The sequence below is a fragment of the Aythya fuligula genome, chromosome 3, assembly GCF_009819795.1.
Source record: "Aythya fuligula isolate bAytFul2 chromosome 3, bAytFul2.pri, whole genome shotgun sequence".
NCBI lineage: Eukaryota > Metazoa > Chordata > Aves > Anseriformes > Anatidae > Aythya > Aythya fuligula.
Window position 1 is genome coordinate 66,822,052 of NC_045561.1, and position 22,687 is coordinate 66,844,738.

The following is a 22,687-nucleotide window of genomic DNA, read 5'->3' on the forward strand; positions in this document are numbered from 1 at the left end:
AAGGAGTTAACAAGTCAAGAAGAGTCCAGAAAGCGGCACAAGAAACTGTCTTACGGTACAAAATTTGTACTATTCTGTGCTTGAAACAATTCCTAGTATGTCATACAAGTGTCTCCAAGGTTTCAAAGGTGGCACACATTTAAATGAAAAGGAGGAAGCTCAGCAAAGAAATTGCCTAATACTTTTTTTCACTAGAACAGCAGTATACAATCCTTTTTGCTTGCTGGAGTTCAAGAAGCATATGGACAAGGCTCTCAGAAATATGGTTTGATTTTTTTGGATCCTGTGTGGAGCCAGGAGTTGGACTCAATCTGTGTGGTCCCTTCCAACTTGGAATATTCCATGGTTCTATGGTCTTCTATAGTGCAAAACCATTTTTACTGTTGTCACCATATCATAGCTTGTCAAAATGAGGAAAAGAAAGCTAGACCTTACAGAAGAAAGCATACAGCAAATGAAGATTACTATTGGTAATCGTCTACCATTATCTTGTAGAGAAAGTGTCTCCAGGGAGGTTGTCAGCAGTATATAACAGCTGGCCTCTTCCCACCAGGTTGAAACCACACAGCTTTAGGAGCTCTGCAAGGACTCCCAAACACGCTACATTGAATCCCAATCTGCTCCCTCTTGAGCTCTGCCTCTGTGGAAAATAACCTCAGAGCTTAAGCCTGAAAGTCAAACAGTTCTACTTTTCAAGTAACAGTTTTAAAGTGATCTATTTTCAGGACTTAAAAAGATAATTTTAAAAGAGGAAACATCTTAGAAGCAATTTATTATTATTATTATTATTATTATTTTCTTTTTTTATTTTTATTTTTAATACCTGGACGAAAACATCTTGGTACCCAAGGCAAAAGGAAAGAATCATCTGGAGCATCAGCTTGGATGTAGCCAGAACAGTCAAATGGCAAGGCAAGAAACTCACAAAAAAATGCAACAGAAATCGGACCGTTGAAACAGAGAACAGACGAAAACAGAAAGAAAAGCCTCAAAGGAAGGAAAATATTTATAATTTTTGAATACATCAAGATTTCTCTATACATCAACAAGTACCTGGACAGCTTTGTGATAAATATGCTTGTAACAGACACAATAGCTGGTTTAGCTGTTCTATGCTTTTTTCTCCCTCCCCTGGAGAACTTTATTATTATGGGTGGCATGTACATTGACTCATTAAACACTTTGATCACAGAATGAATACCTTAATCTGTATGTTCAGACCATCTCAATGGCTTTCATAAAAAATGTAGTAATAATGGCATCTCATAATAGTAACAGCAAAACTCCCAGCTTCCTCATGATGCCTTTAGATACCACTACAAACTATTTACAGTTACATGTACTGTCACCAATTTTCCTGCCCATCTGTTTTTACTTTATATAATCTTGCAAACATACCAATACAGAGAAATGATAGTTATCTTACAAGCTCTTATATATACTACATAGAGAACGCTAAACAAGTTTATTTTGCTGCTTTTGATTAACACTATTTCACCAAAAAGAATAAACTATATTGACAGGAAAACTTTTTGCCCTCTAAATTGGCTTGAGTTTATCGGCAAAAATTTTAAGCACCAAGATTTTAAGAGATGAAAGATCTAAAACAGACATACAGAAAATAACTTTTGCCTTAACCAAGGTATCTTAAACAATGCACACATTGGAAATTTCAATTGCTTTACCTAGTTAAGAAAAAGGTGCTGTTCAGTAAGATTCAAATCTAAGAGTCCCACTCAAAGAAACAGGAATCTGAAAAGTAGGGGTTGGGGGGGGCGGATTAAATACACAAGTATTCATACATTAAAGACTGTCATTGCTGTTGACACCTTGTTTCCTGTAAATAGGAAGCATATGGAAGAGTAAAGATTTAAAGATTGCTTCATTTTCAAAATGTCACTTTAAAACTGAAAAGCATACCTCTTGATGATACATAGGCTACAAAAGAGATGAAATATTTATGAAATTTGTATAATTGATACATTCTACCTTTATTTTAAACACTTTAAATGTAAATATCTGTAAACCATCTCTGTCTGAAATTTTTCTATCTGAACTACATTTTTCTGAGGAGTAGCTGTCTCCTGAAACATTGGTATTTCTGGCAAAACTACAGATTAATAGGTAATATTTAGCTCTGTGCTTAGGGGAAAAGACATTTCATTGCAAAAAGCTGTCATGCTTCAAGTTGTCATATAAAATGTCACATTTTACAGCTGCAGTGGCTCAACTTTTCTATCTAGTTAAGCTGTCAGTCACTTCATAAACATGACAGTAGGTACTGTCACCCAAGCACAAAAGAATAGATTCAGGTTCTAAAATTATACTGTCTTCTGTTTTAAGAGTTAAATCTTTATGTAAGACAAACTTTACTAAAAACCCCAAAAAAGTTCTCTGGGTGACCATATTAAATTTATATTCTCATATTCTGTTTTTCCACAGGGAAAAAAAAGTGGAACATTTTTCCATGTTGTATGTGGTTTAAGAGCTAAGAAACATAAAGCCTTCTTCACACACGCATATGACTTGCTCTTTATGTTCCCCTTGAAATCAATAGCAAATCTACCATTCATCAACAGGTTTGACAAATACAGCAAGGAGCAAACAGGTAGATGTGATAGGGTACTTCAAGTTCTTGACTGTGAATACTAACTGCAGACTTAATGCTAGTTTCTTCTTCCCTTGCTTCAGCTTTTTCATCATTTTAAAATCAATCAACTTTAAAATGTTAATCTTTGCTTCACTTGCATTTTTTCCTCACTGCTCTTCATTTTCTATCATCAAAGTTTTACTAATAATAATTTACCACCTTCTGCTATTCCAGAGCACCATTCCAGCTTTTGCACCATATGCAGTATATGGCACCATAACTCAATACCTTGCACCACTATCATGCAGTCCCAAGGACGGCATAACAGTGCTGTGCCATCACCAGCCAATCTTCAGAAGTCAAGATACAGAACCCAAGGTTCACTCCTCCATAAAAAGCACAGAATGGCTGTAGTATCTTTAACAACTTTATTGATGGTTTGGATGAGGGAACTGAGTACACACTCAGTAAGTATGCAGATGACACCAAGTTAGGGGGTAGCATTAATCTGCCGGGGGCTAAGAAGGTCCTGCAGAGGGATCTGGACAGGATGGATCAATGGGCAGAGGCCAACGGGATGAGGTTCAACATGGCTAAGCACCAGGTCCTGCACTTTGGTCAAGCACAACAACCGTTGTGCTTGCAGCACAACAGGCTTGGGGCAGAGTGGCTGGAAAGCTGTGCAGAGGAAAAGGATCTAGGGGTGCTAATGGATGCTCACCTGAACATGAGCCAGCAGTGCGCCCAGGTAGCCAAGAAGGCCAACGGCATCCTGGCTTGTATCAGGAATAGTGCAACCAGCAGGACTAGGGAGGTGATCATCCCTCTGTACTCAGCTCTGGTGAGGCTGTACCTCAAGTACTGTGTTCAGTTTTGGGCCCTTCATTACGAGAAAGACATCAAGGCCCTGGAACATTGCTGGAGAATGACTGCAAAGCTGGTGAAGGGCCTGGAACACAAGTACTGTGAGGAGCAACTGAGGGAAGTGGAATTCTTCAGTCTGGAGAAGAGGAGGCCTTATTGCTCTGTCTACAATTAACTGAAAGGAAGTTGTGGGGAGCCAGGAGTCAGCTTCCTCTCACTAGCAATAGGACAAGAGGGAATGGCCTCAAGCTGCACCAGGAGAGGTTCAGGTTGGAAATTAGGAGACATTTCTTCTCAGAAAATGTGGTCAGGCATTGGAACAGGTTGACTAGGGAGGTGGTGGAGTCACCATCCCTGGGGGGTGGGGGTGTTTACCAAAAGGTTGGATGTGGTACTTAGGGATATGGTTTAGGGGGGTAATACTGGTGGTAGGGGAATGGTTGGAGGCCTTTTCCAACCTAGGTGATTCTATGATTATCTCCTCATTTATTTTTCCTTTTTTTTTTTTTTTTTTTTTTTTTTTTTTTTTTTAAAAAAAAAGGAACATTTTAGTGTTCCAGCTCACAGCTCAACCATATGTAGCTGAATACGTAATGCCACAGGAACTGAAAACTGCAGTTCACAAAGTAGTAATTTAGAGGAGGAATTTCTTTGATCAGAGTCATCATGAACAGAATTGTATCACTAAAATAACATCCCCCAACAAATTAGAAGTGAAGAAATTAACTGGCTCTATTTGCACATCACAAATCACATTTGTACATATTATTCACTGAAATTTTTGTAACAGCAAAGTAAAAACTAATTTAATATCTCTGAAATGGTTTACTCACCTCATCTAAGTCTTTAATGTACACAATTTTTTCTTCAATACCAATAGGCATTGGTTCACTATGGGGGATCTTCACCTCTTCATACATTTTGTTGTTTTCTCTCTGAACTGCCTCTGGTAAGAACACCTAAAATGGTATTACAGGAAAATTAATTGAAAATATGAAAACAGAAAGTTTCATTACTTTATAGCCCACTTGAAGCAATTTTTCATCACTTTCCTTCATAAAAATGAATCCCAAATAAAAACAATTCTCCCTGATTCATTTTACAGATAGCACAGAACCCCCTAAATGGAAAATAATCAGTTTTACTACTCAGAAAACGGTTTCAAAAAGACAAAAAAAACAGATAACTCCCCTTTATTAAATTTCAAAAGCCATTAAGTCTAGAATTTCATAAAGCATTCATTTTGTTAAAGTCTAATTCAATGTTTTCCAAAAGATAGAAGGAGAAAAATAGTATTTTAATGACCTAACTGACCCTAGAAATAAAAACAAATACATTAGTTGAGAGTGAGATTGTTTCTTCTAGGGACAAAATTAAAACAAAATATGTGAGCATTTAAAACCCTCTGTAAAGAAACACCACTTCATGCACAGGACTCCGATTAGTAGGAGAATCTCCAAGGGAACAAAAGGAAATCTGCTGCACATTACTCACTGGAATAGTTGTATTGCTGAAGACGTACCTTTGCACCCCCGATGAATGCTGATGTTTTCATAGCTTCAGCTCGGGAATCGTAAACATGTGGATAATGAATTCTTTCAAAGTCCATCTCTCTCTGTCTACCTAGGACAGGCATACTTCGAGCATTCAAAAGCGCTAGTTCCCTATAAGCAGAAAAATAGCTGCAATAATTCTGCCAATTGTAAGCAGCCATCACAAAAAGTGGACATAGTATTAAAGTCAGAGAAAAAGTTGGAGAAATGTAAGGAAAATAAAAGTTTATAAAATGATTAACAAAAGAATTTTACTGTGTTATTCACTGGCATCAGTTAAACTAAGTCCTTATTGCAAACAACAGATAAAAATCAATCCAACCAGTGCAAGGCTTTTCTAATGGAATTTTGCCTCTTTTTACACAATACAGCAACAAGCATTCACAGTTAAATACCAGTCCCACTATATTCTTCTCAATACGAAATGCAACACCTTATTTGCTCCTTATTCTCTCCCTCCCTTATTCCTCCCACTACCTTTAGTTGACAACATGGAAAATAGCACCCGTTAATCTGTAGTGGAAAAAAAAAGAAAGATAGTTCTGCTAGATTTAGTACAGACTTCATAAATCTTAAGCAAGTAGTCTGCACACAGGAACTAAGAAAGATAGCCTACTTCTCTAATCTGCATCTCCAGCCCACATAGATGAGACCAAGAAGATTCTCATTAAGCAGATCACTGCTTTCTTTCCCTGAAAATTAGGTTTTCATATTAAAAAAAAAATAATCCACACTTGTAATAAAACGTGACCTGAAGTCAGTATCATCTAATTTCCAAAGCAAACTAAAAGAAAATAAACGTTTATGATATGTTGAAGTAGCAATTACAACACAAGCATTTTTCAACTTTTGGCATTTATTACCTTTGCATTCGCAGCTCTTTGGGATCAAAGCACATTAGTCCTTCACCTGAACCTTCTCCATCTTCCCCAGCTTGTTTTTCTTTTCTGGCATTTCGTTTTTCTTCACGACGATATTGTTTCATCAACAGCTTTTCTTGTTCAGACTGAATTGTAACTTGACAGCCATAATTGGGTTTAGTATTTTCTCCTATCAACTTCCTGCACTGTTCTGCAATGTGAAAACAGGTATGCCCCTCCATAAGTACTGGATTCTATCCTTTTTATTCCTGTTTTCTCTAATATATGTATTAGGCACATTATGCAAAAGTTGGCCTCAAGAAACTAAAGGAAGTAACAGCTTTTAAAGGCAGGACATTTAAAGTAACCACACATCAAAAGCTCTTTATCCCAAAGTAAGAGGGGGAGTACCGCAAACTAGCGGTAAAAGGAGGGGCTTTCTTTGGGGGATTTACAATAACTTCATCAACACTGGAAAAGCCTCTTTTCTGTTCTCTTATATGAATATACTAGTAAGTAAAAAAAAAAAAAAAAAGCTGTGAAAATAGATTAAATAATATATATTTTTTTAAACAGCTTCTTCCTGTAACAGTTACTGTATATTTACTAGATAACATGACTGTATTGAAAGCATACCAACAGTTTAATTTCCTTAAACAAGTGAGAAAAGTAATCTCATTCTGTACAACCAGACTCCTTCCCTTTTTGTGGATAAGCATCAGGACTGAACAACAACAACAAAAAAATCAGAACCACAGAAGAGTTACAATACACAACAAATGCAGGGAAGCTGGGAACCTGATAAAGTCTAGTCACATTTGCCTTTCCTAGGCCACTACTGTTCTTTACTGCAGATTGAAAACAAAGACACAATTAAATATTTTATATACGACAGGGTAGACAGATTTTGTTTGTTTTTAATTTCATCAGTATTTTTAAACCTCTACTTTCAAAATTCAGCAAACAGATTATTAGCTTATATGGGTTTAACCATCATATTATTAATTACATGTATGTTTCAAATGTATTTTTTCAGTCTAGCCCTGAACCTGAAAATTGGAAACTTCTTCTCAAATCTTCTGAATTTGAGAAGAATCTTCTGAATTTGAATTTGTGCCATTTAATTTTTAACCTACCGTAACAGTGAAACTCTTGCAGCATGCACACTAAATAAAGTGACTATAACTTGCCAATTATTGAAGAAATTCTAATAAACTGACAAAATGCCCACAGTAATACTATCACATTTGTAGTTTTAGCTCTCTATCATAGTTAAAGGGAAAAACAAAGGTTGCAATTTCCTGCCTAAATTTAATTCAGACCAAACATACTAGGACAAAGAACTGCTACTTGATTTGTCTGATAAACACAACAATCACCTTTATGGCTGTGGAATTAAATTCTATAATAACAGTCAAATAATACAGCATTCTAAAAACGTTTAGTAAATGTATAGTTCCTTGTCTTGCGCTTATTTTCTCAAAAAACAAATAACTCAAAGTTACCAAACAACTAAATTCATCCAGACACAAATGATTCCCTACGCAAATACAATTCTGGAAAGCTAAAACCTCAGTCCCCATGAGGACTATTACTTTGATCAACTTAAAAGGAAAAAGCCTTACTAAAATGATTAAATTGAACTTGGTGCAGAGCATCTGCAGTCTTGGAGAAGATACTCAAATATCACTGACTTCTATACTACAGTGAAGGAAGAACTGTCATCAGTAAAAAAAAAAAGTGAAACAACAAGGAAAAAAAACACAAACATTCATAAAACCAGTAACACCCTTATCGAAAAGCACAATGTTGAAAATATTCTCTCTCTACATTCTAGCATAATTATTTACTGATGGCATGCTGAAGAATAAGTTTATAATAGCTTTCAAAATACTACTACTTCTAAATGAAAAGAAAATGTTGCACGTTGAAGAAAAAACATAATTGTTTGTGCATATATTTTATTTTTTTTCTTTTGGTTATATGAGAAAATAAAAAAAAACAAACACAACAACAACAAAAAAATTTGTTATACTGATAGTTTCTGCTTTGAAATCAGTAGCAGATAAAACTAATGATTGCTCTGATGACTTTAGATTAACCATCAGCACAGCAGAAGCTGAATTTCCAAACACTTGCATAAATAACATTTTACAACATGCATATTAAGTACGGTTTGTTTGCATTTAAAAAATATTGTGAGGATACCTAAGTCCAGCAATATCAGCTCTAACCAACTTTTTTCTAACTCCATGAGTTGTAAACATGCAATGGGCTGTATGGTGTTATGTCAATGCAAGTTTTGTCCCACATTGCAACGTATTCACAATCAGATTTATTTTTTGTAAGGAAATAAAGTAGGAACACTTGTTTTTAAGCAGCGATTTGCAAAACAGATTTTAAAACTATTACTCTGTGTATGCAATGTAAAAAAGAAAATGAGAGTATAAAACCTGGCCCCCTTTATTCTTCTCACTTATCAATCCTTCAGTTTAAATTTATTTTTATTTTTTTTCCCCAGAAGTGCTTGTTACCATGCTTTTTCTCAACAAGACATCCATTTGATGTTAACACTGAAACAGAAAGTGGGATAGCAGATGAGGAATACCTCAAGATGAAGTTATTTCAATGGTAATTGATTGAAATAGATACAAATGTTAACACATTTCTTTTAAAATTACACGCGCACATATACAGTTGAAAAGTAAATATACAACAGGCATTTATTTCATTTTTGTAATCAAATCGCAATTTCTTTATTTATACTAATATAAGCACCCTCCACCGCCACCACTTTTTTTTTTTGTCTTTCTTTTTAAATGTGCGTAGCCAGAACTGCTTGAAATGTAATTGAACAGTTAGAAAACTAATTTTTATCTGATTGTAACAATCTGAATAACAATTTTGTAGTCACATACCTTGCAATGCCTGGAACTTGTTATCATTTGCACAAGTCAAAGATCTTTCCACAATCAGAGATCTGTTCTGTAGGAGCTTCTCTATAAGTTCAAAACCTTCAGGGCCTAGTAGTTCAAATAACTAGAAAGAAAAGAAAGTCCTAAGTCATTGTTCAAATTAGCATAAAATTACAAATAGGACTGCAATATTTCCATCCTTGGTAATAGCATGTCTGTTAACAAGTTTAAAGAATTTCAAATCTAAGTGATTCAGTCCAAGAGGTATCATTGCTAGCATTTATCCAGATTCTATGTTATTAAAAGGGAAAAGTATTGAAAGTTTTCAGTAGGAAAGATTTAAACTGTAAATCTTGTCTGTTAAATAAAACATTCATTTTTGAGATTCTTGTATAAAATTTAATTCTTCTCAAGACCAAACTTTACATTTTTTTTTAAATAGTTACTTACATAAACTCTGCTACAAACTTATTCCTCCATAATATAACCAGATAAATCAAGAGAACTGGTGCTTTCTTATAGATGTCAGATAAATAGGAAGTTATTTACATTCCAGTGAATAAGAGAAATTTCCTACAGCATTTTCACATTAATATCCTACAAAGAGGTCATAGATGTGAAAGAGAGCAAGATTTGAGGAAACAATCAAGAGAAGCACTTCCTGTCCATCTTACCCATAATTATTTTGGAAAAATTCAATGCAGTATAGCAGAGCAATAAGCTACTCAGAAACTGTTCTGAATTTCTAACATTTTTCCCCACATTTTTTCATTTTATAAAAAGGCAAATAGGAGGATTTCTCCTTAGTGTTTTCTAAGTTTGCTTCTAAAAGTAACTCAACTTCAGGTATCAGGTAAGAATAATTGTTATGGTGTGTTTTCATGTAAAGTCCTGTGAATGAGTAAAATTTGGCCACTGCAGGATTCAAATATTTCTGTTCCAACTATGAAAAGGAGAGTTCTCTTACTATCCTGTATTTAATTTGCCAGCTTCTTAGTAGGGAGTCTTGCTGCGGTTGTCTCTGCCCACTGGGCAATAGTGTTATGATGCTTATATTTGCAAAAGCCATGGAACCATAGAATGGTTTGGGTTGGAAGGGGCCATAAAGATCATTGAGTTCCAACCCCCTGCCATGGGCAGGGACCCTTCCCACTAGACCAGGTTGCTCAAAGCCCCAACCAACCCAGCCTTGAACACCTCCAAGGATGGGGTACCCACAGCTTCTCTGAACAGCTTCTCTGACAGTGCTTTACCATCCTCTGCATGACAAACTTCCTCCTACAATCTAATGTAAATCTTTTAGTTTAAAATTGTTCCTCCTTGTCCTATCGCTATCTGCTTGTGTAAATTTCAAACAGTGTGAAGGGCATCAGAATAGTGATCCCTTTTTTCAGGCCAGGCTGTACTTCATAAGGTAAACTTGCATTTAATAAATAATAGAAAAGAAGTAGAAAGTGTTACTCCTTAACCCCCAGGGTTTCTGAGAAAAATGTAAGGTGCATCCGTTAGTTCAGTGATATCAGCATTTGCAGAGACCACGAAACATATAAACTTTTGCATTTCTTTTATTAAAGTGACCACTGACAGCAAATTGGAGAAGCAATCTGAGTAAAAAAAAAAAAAAAAAAAAAAAAGAATGCAATAAATGTGGAATAAATGTGGACAAACCAAATCCTACACTCAAATAAGAGCATCAAACTGCAGAAATACAGGACAGTAAACTGCTGGCTAGACATTAATTTTGTTGACAAGGATCTGAAGCTATAATGGATTTCTTTTTATCCAGCCTTCTCTAACAATCATCATTAATTCTTGTCCTTTGCATAGCTATTCACTGTCACTTTACTGCTACATTTTAACCAATATTATCTAAAGATATAACAGGACTTTATTCACTGCAGCATACACAGTATATGGATATTCAGACTTAAAATGTTGCCAAAACAAAGGAAAAAGGCAATCAACATGTTATTCCTAAAACATCCACTGTATACTTTCAGCTCTGCAAAGGACTCCAAAGCATCACTCTCACTGGAAGCAAGCTTGACAAGGTTCAATCAGAAAAGATGGGTTTTGATGGTACAGGTGACAGTTTTAGAACAGGAAAATGTTTTTCCATTCCTGTTTTCCCAGTATATTCTCAATCAAAAAAAACATCCATATCAAATAAAAAAAAAACATCAAATCTATATTTCAACTTATCAGAACAGTAGAGTTGTACAAAAAAAAAAAGTAAAGTTACATGACGTTCTATGTCCATGCCAGAGGCAGATACTACCATAAGACAGCATTTCTCACTTAATCCCTAGGCAGGTAGGGGCCCAGTGGAGGAGCACCAAGGTGAAAAGATAACATCCTAGTCTCCAGACAACCTGCCAGTCAAAGAGAACCAAACGTATGGTATTACACACAACAAGCTCATGCAGTGTGAGGCACTCCATTTTGCCTTCTTGTTTCATGGACAGAGCGTAGTATTCATTTGCTACCAGCAGTTTGAGAACTGTCTGCAGAATCCAAGTAACCATGCTGCTGTCTGAAAGAGAAGGATGCTATGAGAACATTTTAAACAGCTAACACAGAGTGAGCTCATTGTTCAAGACACAGAAGTGTAACAGTACAGGACCAGCAACAATGACCTGTTCTCACCGACAAGTTGTCTTCCAAACCCACTGGAAAGCTGCCAGAGATCACAGGTGGAAAATAACCACTGAGAGCCAAACCAAGACATAAATGTAAGTGCTAGGAAATGGAGAATAAGTTAAACTGCAAGACCTGTCACCATCTACCACTGATGGCAGAAATGGTGACATTGGCAGAAAAAAGATGGCAAAGAGCAGAAGAAAACACCTTGAAGGCTTCTCTGTAAGACCTATATTTTATTCATCAACAGATTTATCCAGAATCCTGTCATTTCAAGGTGCAGTTCTCTATCTTCTCATTTTCTCAGGATTTCAAGAACACATCAGGGTCCATTCACGAGGCTTTTTACCATTTCAGAAACGCTTTTTATGTTTTCTGGAATCTTTAAACCTAATTCCTAAAGCAATACACTAATTAAAAAACAACCTGAACTTCCGTGATGATAGACACCGTTAATGATCTAAACAGCAACCAGACCCAAAGGTGCCTTACGAAAACTGATTTATGAGCTGGAGAGAAAACACTGCTCCTTCTTGGGGTCCAACTTCAATCAAGATAATGCCTGGCCTTGATTATCAGCCTGGCATCTTCAGACAAAGCACAAAATTTGCCTTCCTTTTTAATAGTCACACTACTCAAATAATCCTGATCGAAGTCTAAAGAGTAAACAAGAGTTTTTAGAAAAACATACAATTTATCTTGTTCAAAAGAGAAAGAGGTGTCAAAGTTTGTACAAAGTAACCACCTCACTGCTGCTATCAATCTTACACTTCACAGCAACAGGTTGACTGTATAAATCAGAAAGCAGGAAAGAGAAAATTAGGACTGTGTTGATTGAAAACTGGCTTCTGTCTAGTAAGAGGAAAGAAGCCCCCCAGCACAGAAAGCAACTGATCAAGAAACAAAGTGGCTTTCTTCTGCCAGAACACTTCCTTTTGACAGTAATTTTATCTTTTGATGCTATAAATTGAAATAATTGACGTAGATTGGAACAGCTGAAGCAGCTGTTAAAAAGCAAAATCCACAACACCTCCAGTACTTAGTGAATGCAAACACAGTCCTGAGCACCACAGTTCAGTCTTAAGTCTGGCTGTTCCATTGGGGGCACAGTGGTGAAGAGAGCACTTACAATAGTTGCTTTGCAATGTTGATTTACAAAATACAAGCGTAGTACTTTTCACAGGAGGCTGCAGCATTTTCTAACACACAGGTCTGCTTTCCTCATGATGCTGTTCAGGGTGACTGCCCTGCAACTGCGCTGAATAAGTCCGTAAAGAATCAACCAGCACAAATAGCAGCCAAAGAAAAATGAAGCACCAATTTCTGTAAAATGGAAAGCTTAAGAAAGCTGTGAATCCTATCTACTGTTAAGCCTCTCAAAGTGATAAAGAACCTACCCCTGACCAACTGCATTGATCCTCTGGACAAATACCTAGTGTAAGCTGCACAGAAATTTCTAATATTCACTACAGAAAATAAGAACTTCCCCACAGTTTCTTTTAAATCATAAAACCTATGTAATTTCCAAGAAAAGCATTGCTACTAACACATTTTCCTTTCTGCATTTCATTAACACATTTGTTCACAGCATTTTGATATCTTTTCTCAATAATGTTACTTAGCAATATTTAATTCCTGATACAATCTATTTTTACAGCAAAAACACTTCTTATTCATTCCATTTGTAGTACTTAAATAAAGGATCATTACTCTTGTTCTCCAGGCCTTCCCACGTTCACTCATCCATGCTCTCAGCATATGGTCCTCTCAACACACAATATAGCAGCAATATTTGTATTTATATCTTTTTTTTTTTTTTTTTTTTAAACATAATGAACATTACTACATATAAGCTGAATACTGTTTTTTCCTCTGTGGTCTCCAGCACAGAAAAAACTCATATTCTGTGCTCCGAAATTAAAAATGATTATTTTCTGCTCAGCTGTAAACTACCAGCTGCTATGTGATCAGACACCACAGATAGAGACAGGTAACTTACTTAGAGGTCTAAAAAGACAAAGAGCTGAAAATGTTTAAAATAATCAAATTAGACTTAAGTTTTTGTAACTCACTGGTTTCTAGACATCCTAATTAAAATATAAAAAAATAAAACTTAACTGCTAGAACTTAATGGAAAGAAAAAGAACACAAGTGATTCCAACCAGAAGCGCTTTTCCTTAGCCCCCTTCCCTCTTCCAGAATTGATGTCCATCTGATACAATAACACTTACCCCATTCCAGCTGTAAAATTAATCCTTTTGCAGCACAAAGGAGAAACTAGAAGCACTCGCTCTGTCACTGTCACAAGGAGCAGGACAGCAAACAGACAGATTATTGTCACGATTGACTGCAGCCTGCAGAGCTAGGAGAGACTCAACACAAGCTTGAGCCCTAACATTTTCTCCTCTCTCTTCCTTTCTCAAGGAGGCTTGCTACCTCCCAGCTTTCCAGCTCTTTAATGCTGGGGGATACTCTCAACAAACTACAGAGACTAAGCTTTTAGGGGTTTTATTAGCTTGTTTTGAAGGCCAAGAAACACAGATTCACCAAATCAGGATCCTTTCATTGTTCTTTCACACATAACTGTTGCTTCCTTATGCTCTGCCCAGAACATCTTCGTGCTCAGGCATACAGGAGCAAGATAAGTGTTTACAGTGAATTTTAATATTTCAGAAAATAAATGCCGTGAAGTCTCTCCCATACGACAGGCTTATTTTATTCTTGCTGATAAAATCATTCATAGTACTGAACTGAAATTTTATTCTGAAGAAAGGAAAAAAATAAGTTACAGACCAACTGAAAGAGCTGAATATTCCTCTTGAAATCTGTTGCTTGCCTCTAAAGAGAAGCTACTATTGAGAAAAGAATTTTGGACACAATGTTTTGGTTCTAGAATAAGGGTGAAGAATAAAAGACAAATTGAGAAACTGTGATCCACACCTAGCAATTTATGTACCTTAAGAAGCTAATTATTATGTTTCATTCCAAAGGAAATGCTTTCAGTTAATCAAACCCAGGAGTCAGCAGGGTCATATCCACTGTAGTAGTCCACAGGATGAAATTTCTAGCATTCAAAGGCCAACTAGAAGAAATTCATCTTAAAGGGCAGTAAACCTGGGGACCACGTTGGTGACAGCACAGTGGTAGCTTTTAATAGACTTTTAAATAGATTTATATGGAAATTATCAAAGTAAAAGCAAGTTTTCTCTGAAACATTTCCAGTTCTTTCCTAGCATCATTCTTATTTCTAATATATTCACTTCTACTACATATCCAAAGTGTAAAAATAAAAGATGCTGCAGTTTTGAATAGTGGACACATGTTTCTGGCACTTAAGCCTGTAACCTGAATGCTGTTAATAGCTTGACATGGCTGACGGCAAAAGATTAAACAATGTGCAACACTGCAAGTTCAAAAAAAGAAAGTGTGTATGTATCATCTCCAACCATAGTAACTCAGACCCATGGCCCTTTCAGGCCAGCCTGATAAAAGAAAAAAAACACCTGTAAAACACCTGGGTAAGCTTGTTAGCAAAAACTAGGATGGTTCTGATGGAAGTGACACAAAATGGTATGATTCCATTGTCAACGTAGGTGCTGACAGGCCAGATCATATACATTATTATATATTATTCTGTCCTGAAATGTCAATATCCAAGAGCCTGAGGGCAGGCACAGGAATTTAGAGAATGTTCTTAGCTACCTTTTTATTAAGTTATTATGAGATAAAGTAGACAGCAGGAACAGTTGGAGAGGCTGCGTGTCAAATCGTCAGTTTCTTGAAAAGCAGCCAAACTACTACGTTCCTTGAAGCAGTAACAGATTGTGCCCAAAAGACACCCCTGAATGTCTTCAATAACAAAGGTCCCACATGACTTCAGCTACTACTCAGTGACCATAAAGACACAAATGAGTGTGATATATGGTCACTCACATTTGTCTGAATGATTTTTAAATTTCGTTTTATGTGCATAGCTTTAATATCTGGAAGAAAGTGTAATAAGTAATAAATCTAGGAACCAAAGGACAAGATGTGTCACACTGCATTAGAATGGTGAGACAAGGTCCCCATGCTAATAATTTCTACTCAATATATGCTAGCTACACGGAAAAGGCAAGGAGACAGAGACAGCAGGCCTGCAGACAGACGGCAGTCTATCTGCCGGAGCACGGAACAAGCATGAAGCTGAACTCCAATGAGATGCACACCATAGGAAATACCTTCCAGTCAGGCTCAGCCATAAAAAGTACAGCCTTGCTGTCGAACTCACAGTTCAAGACTCCAGTAAGATTTTACTTGGAATATTACACTAGTTAATATTCACTATGCAATTTCGCAAGGCACAATTTAGAAGGGGCCTTAGAATAATCATCTCCTTACCTTGAACTTAAGTATGAGGTAGAGAACTGTCAACATTACTCTTACATCAAACTATCTCCCACACAAGAGCATTTTCTTGATTTCTGCATCTTCTGTGAAGTGGGGACAAATCCTAAAAGTTTCAGAAAATATTTTGTTCTTCAAATGAAAACAACAACAGACTAAGAATGGTCCTTGTGCCCTCCTTGAGCCTCAGCACTACATGGTTCTGTGGCACTAAATTAAAGAGAACATAATTTGGCCAAGCAGTGCTGCTCCTCCATCTCCCTACCTTTAGAGCCTAACAGCTGGCCAAGGTTACACAGCACCACCTACGCAACTAATTGCTATGCCTGCTCTTTATGGCTTGTATCCAAATGATTTTACTTCAGAAAGCACATTTTTCAGACAGCCTTGCAAAAATCCTCTCTATAGCATGGTCTCAAGTTTCTTCTGTTGAGTAGTACTCAAGTGAGCTATTGAGTAACTGAAATTCTTTACCTCAAAAAATAATAGAGAAAACATATTTCTTGGACTATAGACCTACTGGATGAAGTAACCAAAGAGTTAATTTTGGAATACACAGCCCAGCATGCTAATTGCACCTCCATAGAAATTATCTTCCACTGCTGGCAAGCCTTTCTACCTGGGAGACTTGCACAGTCTGAGCAAGTTCAGACTAACTGTGCTTACCTCAAAGGTGAATGGTGGATGGGCACTTCCAGCCCTCTGAAGATGGGTTGCTGACAGACTACTTGCATACAGAACACATTTCTTCAGCTACAGGGTTCTTACATTGCAATACCAGGCATCACTGGGATCGAGTATGACAGAACGACAAGCCTATGGGCAGGCATGCTCACAGGACAATGAGCACCTGGTCCTCAGACAGCCTCGAGCAATAAAGTACCAGCTTCATGAAGATGAACAAAAAGTTACAACTTGTCATCAGAGAGGTCTTAAATGTCTCTGCATGAAAGGAGTTAGCTTGGAATTTTTGCATTTCACCTTCAGAGGGCAATCAAAATAAATACAAAAGTTAGAAACTACATAAAAAGCAGCAGCAAAGTTCTAGGAATTCCCTTAAAGGTGAAAGCTTTTGTTACTTGAAAGACAGAACAAGGCTGAGCAAGAAGCTGATGGGAAGCTTTTCACATAACACTGTCTTTGTGAGAGACATACAAAAACATAATGGTTTCATAACAAATTCTCACACAACACTTAACCTTCAGTTACTTTTCTAGTTAGTACATTTGCAGAGCGACAAGAACTGATGGAAATTTGGTCTTGATCATGGGAAACATTTTTAGTCCAGCAGTACAAGTTCAAAGCATAAATAAAGATAGAGCCAATTACTTTTTGTAGTACTGCCTCTCCGCAGCAAGCTGGCATTACTCTCTATTTCTGTATTTCTTTTTCCACAGAACATGATGCAATTTCACTTCAACTATACACTTGTAGAAATGCATGAAAGAAGAATTCCAAAATGAATATTAAAACATGAAAATTAATTTCACAGCCTACAGGTACCAGACATTAAGAGTATGAGATTTCTTTTAAATCAAACCCAAGTCTAAACTCAAGCTAAAACACTGAAACTGATCAGTTACAGGGAAAAAAAGAAAGGTAATAATTTTTATCATAAAAAAAAAAGAATTAAAAAAACACATTATCAGATTGATACTGTATGTCAATATAGCTAAATAGGCCTAAAACAATCTTCTTACCTACTTAGTTTCCTGACAATTTTTATCATATATATCACCTTAGTGTTCTTACATCAAAAAATATTATAATTTGTCACAGCATAATTCTAACATATTTGATGGAAAGCCTTCTCCAGCTCCTTGTGTGTCTAAAACTGCCAACCACACTTGACAAAAGCAACAAAAGCAAAAACACAAAGCACCTAAGCAAGTTTTCATAACATTTTAAGTAAATAGAGTGCAGAGATTACTACTGCTATCGGTGTTTAACACTGACTAATTAGGAACTCACACAGATGCACTAATTTTGAAAATTTGAAACACGGAACTACACGGGTATTTCCACCAGCTCATTTAGCCTAAAGACTCAGGCAATTAAAAATACGTCAAAGCCAGCTACAAACAGCAGACTACACTAATGTGCCTTTTAAAAAAACAAGCCCTGAAGACTAATTTAAGTGTAGAAAAAAATTACTGTTATAGGATTCCTTAAACTAGTATTTATCTTCAGAAGTATTCTGGGATCATCTGTTTATGAATTTTGAAAAAAAAAATATCCTAAAATTAGCTAATTGCTTCACTTGCTACTTTTCTAAGCACATGGAGCAGGTGCCATCCTTGCAAAAGCTATAGGCCCACTTGGAATTACTGAATGATTATTTGTAAAGATTCTACACAGATGCCTGCATCACTACTGCAGTAATACAAATCCAAATTCTCCCAGAGGGAGGAAAAGTTATGCTGTTTTTAGACATTTTTAAAAGGAGACAGCAGATGCCTTTTTCATTCTGTATTGAGAACAATCGAATTGGATAAGAAATAAGAAAACCTGAATTTAACTCACAGAAAGATGCATTAATATGCAGGGTTTGTATTAGACTCAACCATCCAAAATATTTTTTTTTTCCTAGTGCTTGGGATTTACTTACAAAATGGCCACAGTTGGAGTGGAAATCTTGTCTGCAAAAGAAGAACCTGCGGATACTCTTAGAGGAAAAGAATTCCAAAACCCGACAATTTCCAGGGTCCCCAGGGAAGCAGACACAGCACCACGCCTGACAGAGTTTAAGAAGTGTTTGGACTGTGTACTTAGTCACATGGTCTGAATTTTTGGGTAGAACTGTGTGGTGCCAGGAGTTGGACTCCATGATCCCTTCCCAATGGGTCCCTTCCAATTCAGGATATTCTATGATTCTGTGATTTCAGAACAGCTTCATGGAGTGCAGAACTGTCCATTGGCAGTCCAACACTTCTGCTACTCCCATATGCAGCAACAATGTACAGGAAAATACCAATAAGCCAAGCACCTTACTCTGTTCCTTAACAGAGGTGAACAATGAAGAGCAACAAGCAACTCTAATCCTGAAATAAAAAACGTTTAGATGTAGAGCTTAGGGATACCGTTTAGTGGGGACAGTTAGCGTGAGGTCAGAGGTTGGACTCGATGATCTTGAGGTCTCTTCCAACCTACAAATTCTATGATTCTGTGATTCTGTGAAATCTACTTCTCTCTCAATTAGGACAGCAAAGTCTACATTTTAGGATTGTACATGTAAGTTTGCCAGGCACAGCAAGCTTCTTCGGGGCAGTGCTGTGGAAGGCCACTGGTGTTGACTAGCCCCAGCCTCTGCTGCCCAGCACCGGGGCTTGCTATGCACCCAAGTGGGCAAGAAGCCAAAGAAAGTCTTGCCTGAAGCACAGCCTTTTAGATTTTTGGGGGTGTGTGCAAAAAGAAGAAAACTGTTTCAACTAAGCAAAGATGAGTTTTTAGCATAGCTTTCCATGGAAACAGGTCCTACAAAATCATTGTGCACCTACACCCAAGTGAACTACTAAACAAATTTTGAGCCTCTCTGGTAACTTCAAAGTTTGACAAAGGGATAGAGATATCTAAGTGGCTGGTAAGGAGACTGATCCTAATCAGTCTTTTTTCACCTTCTGCTCTGACCCCAAAATGGCTGCAGGGTGAGCACAGTGGCATCCACACACCCCAGCAAATCCAGCAGCAAGCACCAGCACCATCTCCTTCCGCCAGCAAAGCCCCACTCCCACTGCAGTAGATGTGGGAAAGTCGAAAGCCTGGAATATCAAGAACCACAGGAAACCCAGAATTATGAATGTTATGACTTAAGCAGCTGTGGGTTTGGGTTTGTCCCCCCCCCCAACCTAAAATGATTTGGAAGGATATGATTTTGTGTTTAGTTAATTTAGTCACCCTTAATCTTTCAGGTGCCATCTTATCGCATCTTGCAGATCTCGTGATTCCTTATGTCTTCATTTGGATTTGGAAATTACTTCTTAGGATGAAAATAAAAAGGCAAGAACTCTATCAACTACAGACTGTCGCACTCTAGAAAAAAAAATCTCATTAAGTGTAATGATATATTTGAGCTGATTCAAAAGTTCCCATGAATAGATCAAGCCTTATGCCACCTCAAAGATACAAGCTCTCTCTTAGTACAAAACTGAAGGAGTCGACAGGAAAGAGGAAAAGTTACTGACAGGAAGGAGATCAACCAGCTCTTAGCACCAGGATGAACCCTAGCCATCTCTTGGCTCTCACTGTGGCTCTTTCATCATATCTTAAGTCCTATCCTCAAAAACCAGCACTCAAACTCCATTCAATTTGCTTTCTTATGAAGGGAAACAGCATGGCTCTGTTTTCATAAAAATTCAAAGTTTTCTGTCATCCTTGGTGTTTCAACACTCCTTGGACATCAACGGATCTGTGTACTACAGACTCTGATTTCAAAACGAAGGACAAAACTGGAAAAGGAGAAAACTGTATCAAAAATAACTAGATTATTTTCCCTATTTGAAAGGTGAACAGATAAGCTTTATGGTTAAGAATAATGAGACCCAAGCTTTGTATTGTCTGAGTATAAAATTCTTAGAAATTTTAATAAAATTACAAAGAGAAGATTTTGAGCTTGAAAAGCCAGAGTCATACCAAGTTAGAAGCTTTGACGATAAGATAAAGATGAAACACCACAGGGGTGATCCATATATATCTGTACTTCCCCATAATGGGTACTGCTCTCTATGAACTAGGTAACAGGGAATAAGCTTTGTGATTTGTTAATTTGTTAGGGCTAGAATGTTCTTTTACTGAACAAAATGAAGAGTCACTCTGATGCTTAAAAGCAAATATGTTTTATGTGACACATTGCTCTGACTCAAAAATATCTTGGATGCAAGAGTACATGCACAGACAAAATTAAAAGATAACGTTATAGCTTAGTGATTCTTTAAGGAAAATGCAGATCAAGTTACTACAACATAGTATCATATCTGAAGTTTTCACGTGGTGTTGTTCATAAATATCAATGAACATTTAAATTAGCTGTTAAGTCAAAATGGAGGTTAAAGATCAGCAACTGTTGTCCTGAAATGACCTCACGATTGAATTACCACTTTTGTTTACTGATATTAACTAAGAAAATTTCTAAGAAAGACAGCAAGAATTTTGATTATTTTCTACGATGTGAACAAATTCCTATTGTAAAGTTCTGTGTGATAATTTTTAAGAGACAAACCTAACAAATGAACTTTTAGTAAACATTTACATGAAAGTAATATAGTGACAAAGAAATTTAGATTGTCCTCAGTAAAGTTCCCTGACAAAAGTCTTTTACCTTCTCCAAAGATGACAGAGGAGATGAGATTTGAGTAAATTCTGTGGGGACATAATGAAATAAGAGAAAGCAGTAGGATTCTGAGCTGTTAAAAAAAACTATTCTGTCTATGATTAATTCCTGTTCTTTACGATGTCCCAAGTACAAAGGGGCTAGGAGAAATTACTAGATATTATTCCATGTTTTCTAACAAACTTCTTAACTGTGATACGAAAGCTTGGGATTCATAACCAGTTGTAAACACCCACACAAGAACCCTAGATAGGATCCTAAACTTTATGATCACTATTAAGGCTGGTTGACAAAGTCTCCAGAAGCAAAAGATGAACATCTCTAGAAGTCAGGTAAGTACTGCCATTTCCTTCTGTCACCATAAGTAAACTATCTATAACCTCTGAAATGCCTTATGCAGCTTTTAGACAACATTTTAACCATCACTTCAGATTTTTTCGATATTGGAAAAAAAAAAAAAACACTACTAAATTAAGAGGTGAATGATTCAACAACAATTAAAAACTTGTACCAATGTGCAACCAGTCAATTCCCATTACTATACAGTACTGGGAGTCTAGCTAAAAAATTATTAATCCATAAAAATTAGTATTGAGTATTTATTGAAATAATAATCAACTCCTGATTCTCAGTCATTGCTTAAAGCCCTCATAGGTAACTGAATTCCCATGTCCAAACTGAGCAGAAAATGTACAGTAAACTGTACATCTGGAAACTGTGCAGTATTTAGAAAGCCAGTGTATTAACACAACAATTTTTAAACATCAAACAGGTCATAATACTAACTGAGAATATAATCAAGCTTTACAGTTTGGGATTTGAAGAGTGCCTCACAAGGAGTATACAATTGCTCTGTGCAATAGTTCTGAGAGCTGATGTTCATTTGTTAATAAATAAAATTACTGAGCTATTGCAAAAGCTATGATAGTGATGGAAAAATTGTTAGAATCTCAAAGCTAACCAAAACTCTTGGTGAGTTATTTCCTCACTAATTAGAACAATCAGTATTTACAAAACATTTGCATTTTGCTGCCAGTCTTTTGCTGTCCCCTCCCCTCTGAGTGCCTTTTCCTGCAAGCCACAGTCCATTGATGCATTACTCCCACACTAAATATGTCTGTACTATTGCTACTTTGCAACAAGTCAGTCTGACAATTATTTTTTCATATTTCGTTTCCTCAGTTTTTCATGCTTTATTTCACATGCTACCTTCTATGTGATTCACCTCCTGTGAACACTTCTCCAATTATTTTTTAGCACCTTCTATACATAGCTATGTTGAAGTCATCTGCTCAAACTGCTTTCCCTACCAACAGGGGCTCTTATTAACACATTCTCCACCTAAGATCAAAAATGAAATGCAGTTGTAACACTGAAAATATCTGGCAGTGCTTACAATGAATGTCTTTACAATGGGATATAAACTTACAGGTGTTGACATGTTTGAAATATAATCAGCCAATAAAACATTTTCCAATAGGGGCAGGATATTAAATATTTATTTCAGGTACTTTAAATGAGAAGAGTCAGGAGGACAAAACTCCTCCTGCAAA

At 36.6% G+C, this 22,687-nt stretch overlaps 1 protein-coding gene across 3 annotated transcripts in view; it reads right to left on the bottom strand.

Annotated features, from left to right (window-relative positions):
- ASCC3 (activating signal cointegrator 1 complex subunit 3) overlaps positions 1–22,687 on the bottom strand; it is a 280,258-nt gene that overhangs the window by 223,372 nt on the left and 34,199 nt on the right. For all 3 annotated transcript variants that reach the window (XM_032184137.1, XM_032184135.1, XM_032184136.1), the window contains exons 5-8: positions 8,786–8,906; positions 5,871–6,078; positions 4,977–5,118; positions 4,288–4,413 (exon numbers count right to left, since the gene is read on the bottom strand). In XM_032184137.1, the coding sequence (XP_032040028.1) occupies positions 4,288–4,413; positions 4,977–5,118; positions 5,871–6,078; positions 8,786–8,906 (597 nt within the window). The remainder of the gene's footprint in view (positions 1–4,287; positions 4,414–4,976; positions 5,119–5,870; positions 6,079–8,785; positions 8,907–22,687) is intronic.